The sequence below is a fragment of the Poecilia latipinna genome, unplaced genomic scaffold (assembly GCF_001443285.1).
Source record: "Poecilia latipinna isolate Pla-1442-1.1 unplaced genomic scaffold, P_latipinna-1.0 Scaffold4258, whole genome shotgun sequence".
Classification (NCBI taxonomy): Eukaryota; Metazoa; Chordata; class Actinopteri; order Cyprinodontiformes; family Poeciliidae; genus Poecilia; species Poecilia latipinna.
In genome coordinates this window covers 8,517-13,777 of record NW_015116874.1, presented here as the reverse complement: position 1 = coordinate 13,777, position 5,261 = coordinate 8,517, and the positions used below count along the sequence as shown (strand labels likewise).

The 5,261-nt window shown below is 41.6% G+C and overlaps 1 protein-coding gene across 1 annotated transcript in view; it reads left to right on the top strand.

Moving 5' to 3' along the window:
- The first annotated feature begins 1,979 nt into the window (after positions 1-1,979).
- LOC106942415 (CST complex subunit CTC1-like) overlaps positions 1,980-5,261 on the top strand; it is a 7,843-nt gene continuing 4,561 nt past the window's right edge. Inside the window, exons 1-2 of the mRNA XM_015025686.1 lie at positions 1,980-2,420; positions 4,273-4,402. Of these exons, the coding sequence (XP_014881172.1) occupies positions 2,197-2,420; positions 4,273-4,402 (354 nt within the window). The 5' untranslated portion in view covers positions 1,980-2,196. The remainder of the gene's footprint in view (positions 2,421-4,272; positions 4,403-5,261) is intronic.

Genomic DNA, 5,261 nt, shown 5'->3' with positions numbered 1-5,261 from the left:
TTTTTAGTTTACATGACAGCAGCTTGTAAATATATTTATAGTCTTTAGTTTACCGTCTGCAATGTCGTTAGACAAGTTATTGTTTGGTGGTTAATCAGGACAAAATACATTTAAAATATTTTAGTTTAATTATACTGTAGTTAAATTGTGCTAAATGGAGCAAGTTGGCAGCGATACTATTTGAGATTGAAGCTGTGATAGCGGATTAATATTAATGTATATTAATCATATCCCATAATTTCAGGGACAGATTATGGCTGCTGATAACAGACATACATCAGATTAATGCATTAAATAGGGTTGCAGTGATCTGTATTTGTCTGTTTAGTTTAATTTCAATAAAAACCTGCTTCATCTCTGGTACTGTTTAATTCTTACAGACACATCTGAATGTAAAATATTTTTATAAAGGTGGGATATTCTGATGTAGAGTCTTAATGCATCGTTATGAGCTCCCATACATTTAATGGGTAGGATATTCTGATGGAGTTTTGGTAAAAGTCATGTGTATTTAATGAAGGTAGGATATTTTAATACAGGGCTGTAGTGAACCTACATGTAGCAGCTTTACACATTAAATCACATTAAGCCCTTACCCTCCTTATGAAGGAGTTCAGTTCATTAAAACAAGCTGGTTCTGTAAACGGGGATTCTGGTTTTCAAAAGTTTTCATCGTTCACATATTTTTTCAAATGTTACGTATCACTGCTATGCTTCACATACAGAATGATTTCTGATTAATATATTATAGTATTGAGTTTTTAATAATTGCCACAGTTTTGGTTGCCTGATTATTTCCCCCCCCAAAGGTTTTGTTGGCTCCTGTGGCCTTTATTTGAAAGTAGTTTGACAGGAAGGAGGGGAAGACATGCAGCAGATGTCACCAGGCCGGGAATCGAACCTGTGACCACTGGCATGAGGACTAAGGCCTCCATACGTGGTTCTGCTTTGTCCCTGCACCACCACAGAGCCCCGGTTGTCTGATTTTTATGGGACGAGTTTTCCTGATGTCCAAACATCATCTCTGCCTCATTAAGAGGACAAATCATTTGATTTGGTGCCGTTTGATGCAAAAATGAAATAGAATAGAAATAAAAACCTAGAACCAGGATCCTGTGCGACTAAGAGCCAAAGTAAAGTTCAGAGATGAAGCCGAGGCGCCGGCAGAGCGATTGGTGCTGCTGCCTGTTCAATGGATCAGCTATAGAAACTATAAACCCATTTATCTCATTCTGCCAGTAAAACACTGCAGTAAAGACGCCTACAGTCCAGCTTAGTTTCAAAATGGGATTTAATTTAAATATATTCTATAAATATAATCAAACACTGAACCTGGCTGTGGTTAGGGAGAGCCTGAGGTAGTCAGTGAAGTAAACTACTTTTTCAAAGTAACTGTCATTACTGTCTGTTGGAGCCTGAACCCTTTGCTAGCATGCTAACATGTTAGCAGCAGCTGTACTGGTTCTACTGGTTCTAACCTCTCACCAGTAGCAGCTGGTTCCTCCCAGTCCGACCAGCAGCTGCCCTGATCTGGGGTAAACTCTAACAGGTTTTAATGTTATGAAACTTTATTAATAACTTTAATCTTAGTCCTGTGGTACAGGCTGCAGGTAACTTCAGTAAAACATCGTTTTAGATGATTTTTAGTTTCTGTGACGGGAATAAACCTGAACTAAATCAGGTTATGGTACATGGTGGTGTTCTGGTAGTGATTTGGGTTTCTCTGTTCTGTGGCGTCTCCTGTCGGCCCTGGATCAGTTTCACCTGGTTGTCTCTATTTAAACCCACCTGTGCTCCTTGTCTGGTTCTGGTTCTGGTCTGACCATCATGTCTGACCGTCTGTCTGCCATTTGGGTTCGTTACACCAGTTGCTACCGGCTCTGAGGTTTTTGGTTCCTGCCCATCTGAGCTGCTGGACTTTGGATCGTTGTTTGTTAAATTCATCACTTCATTCTCACAGCGTCTCCTCATCCCCTCACCACATATCATGACAGTTCTGTCATCTGGATTATCATCTGGTTCAGTTTAACCTCTGAATAATCTCATGTTCTGGTCCAGAACCAGCAGAACCTTCAACCTGTCTGACCGGGTCAGAGGTTCTGGTTCCTTCAGCTGACCTCTGACCCTGATGGACACCGCTCTGCCTTACCTGTCTGACCTCTGTGTCCCCAGCTGACCTCTCCATCCCCCCAGTGGATGAACCGTCTCGTCTTCCTGCCTCACTGGAACTACATCCCCCATGATGCCTTGGGGCAGGACCAGGACAGAGGACACCTGGAGCTGATTGGCTCTCCTGACCTGCTGGGACCCAGAGCTGAGCTGGGATTGGCTACTGGGCCAGGAGGGGCGGGGCCTGAAGAAGGGGCGGGGCCTGATGGAGCGCTGAGCGTCAGAGAGGCTGCAGGTGTTCTGAGGACCAGGTGGGTCACCTGACCTCTGACTGGACCAGAACCAGTTAGAACTGGAACCAGTTAAATATTAATTTCCTCCAGTTTGTTAATTAATTTTCTGTTTAATGTTTTTTCTGATCGGTGATGATCAAAGAACAGAAACTGCAACAGAGGAATAAAAACAAAGATCTGATGATTATAGTTTATATCATTTGTATTTTATACAAATCAATTTGATTAATTATAGTTTATCTATTTTAGATAAAATGATCATTTTTACTGGTTATCATATTTATACTGTGGATATTTCATAGATGCATTGATCAAATGTTTTAGTGATCAGTAACCATTAAAACCAGTCAGCAGCTGTACCAGCTGCTCAGCGCCCCCTGCAGGTCACATCATGCTACTGCAGCCTGGTTACTAATTATTACCTGAAATAAAACATTTTATTGATGTTTTTATTGTTTAACTGGAAATAGATCAGTTACACTTTATCTAGCCAGAGTTACAAATAAAAAAAATCAGCTAATAAAATACATAAATAATAATAACTGATTGATTACATTTATTTTAGGGTTCAGGTGGTTTTTAGGAAACATAAATAAAAACTATTTTTATTAAATCCAGTTTAATTCAGAATAAATGATTTATTAATAATCTCAGCTGGTTCTGCTGCTCTGATCAACCTCCAGAAAAAACTGATCAGATTCCCCTCATAAAATATCAGATCAATTATTATTGGATGGTTTAATAATCATAACAGCTGCAGCAGCAAATCTCTGCATATTGATCATTGATCAGTTCAGCTCCAGGTCGTTTGTTTCTGGATAAACTCTGACTTGATTCTTTAATTTGTTGTTTATTTCTGTCAGAATTATGGATCAAATAATAACTGATAATTTAGGCTGAGTTCACACTGCAGCCTGAAGTGACCCTAACCTGATTTTTTGTCAAATCGGACGTTTTTTGCCGGGGCCGTTCACACTGCCAGTAAATGCGACCTATATGCGTTCTGCAGTCTGAACGGGCAAACCACCTGAAAGTGTCCCGCATGCGCAGTAGAGGGCGCCATAGCGTCAGCGTTCTCATGGAGGCTAACGGTGGAGCTTTGCTTACATATTTGAAGTTGTTGTCCAACCGGAGCAGCATATTAACAACTTAATCCTCATATAATCCGTCATGGTTGTTGTTTTGCTTCCCACTTGCGTGTATCAGGAAGCAGAATAGTGAGATTTGTAGAGAATCAGTGACGTTCAGTTCGGATGAATGCGACCTGGACGTTAGGTCGCATTAGAATTGGATATGTATCAGATATGGGTCACATTCGAAAAAGAATCCAACCTGTGCTGTTCACACTGCCATGAAAAGATCAGATACAGGTCGCATTACGTCAAAAAAAAAAGAAAAAAGAAAATCGGAATTGGGTCACTTTAGGCTGCAGTGTGAACGAAGCCTTATTAGAACTTTGATTTAAATTAAACTTAAATTGATCTGATCCAACAAGATCAAAGAGAAAATAATAATTGAATGTCCTCTATTGATTAATGGGACTAAAACTCACCAAAGTCACCACAGATGTTCCAGTTATGATAATTAATTACAGATTTAGGCCCAAAATTAACTTCAATATTTTCTCACAGGTAAAAAAAAAACAACAAAAATTGAACTATCAGGTTATTGGTTATCAGTGAACAGGTCAATCAGGTTCAGATCAATAACTGATCAGGACCCTGGATCTTCCCTGATCAGTCTGTCCAGGTGGATTCTACCTGTTCTCCTCCTCTTCATCATCAGCTTCATCAGTGGATAGATGTTATTAAAGCTGGTTCTGGTTCTGGTTCTAACCAGCCTCTCTGCCACTGTCCCCTCTCTGTCTCAGGGTCAGAGGTCAGCGGGTGTCTGTGTGGGGTCGGGTGGGCTCGGTGCGCCCCTTGCTGGAGGTTTCAGGAAGCTTCTTCTTCTTCTTCTGTCTGGAGGACCAACAGCAGACGGTTCCGGTTCTGGTGAAGGTAGGCGACCCGATCCGGTGGGCCGGTACTGGGAGCGGGTTCTGGTGGAGATCAGAACCAGTAGAACCATCATGAGAATCATCAGCACCAGTTCTGTGTTCTGGTACCAGAACCCGACCCAGCAGAACCAGTAGATCTACTGATGATGATGATGTCGTCTGGCTCCTTCCTCCTCTGAGGGGTTAGGCTGTAAGAATTAATGGGAGTCAATGTGATGAAAACACAACTGGAAAAAGAAAAGCAAAACTATTCGAATGGATCAGGAAACAACTAAAATGGCAAAGGCTCAACCAATGATCAGCCAATGATCAGCCAAAGGGCCACAGACAGTTTGTCAGACGTCCTGCAAACTGAATTCAAGTCACAGTGAAGACCATAAAGCACGGTGGTTCAAGCATCATGATATGGGATGTTTCTCTTGGTGTTGCTCCTGTTTATCACATACCAGGGATCATGGACCAGTTTGAGTAAAACTGGAAGAACTCATGTTCCTGTATGTTGAAGAGGAAATGTTCTGGAAATGTTTGTTTCAACAAGACGACGACCCGAACACCCAGCAGGCAGCAAAACCCTCAGACACACAGGAAGTGATGGAGAGGGCAGCTCAGCCTCTGGACCTTCATCTGTAGAAAACCTGACATAAAACATGATGTTCATGAGGCAAAACCAAGAAAAACAGAGGACCTGAGGAACATGGTGCAGCAGAACCTGCTGACCGGCACCAGAATCTGGTCAACTCCATGGACCCCTTCCATCCATCCATCCATTCATTAGGAGGTGTGAATGTTTTGGTCACCAGTCTGTCACAAACTGTGTTTATGCAACTAAATATTAGTTTATGATTCTCAGGAGAGATGAA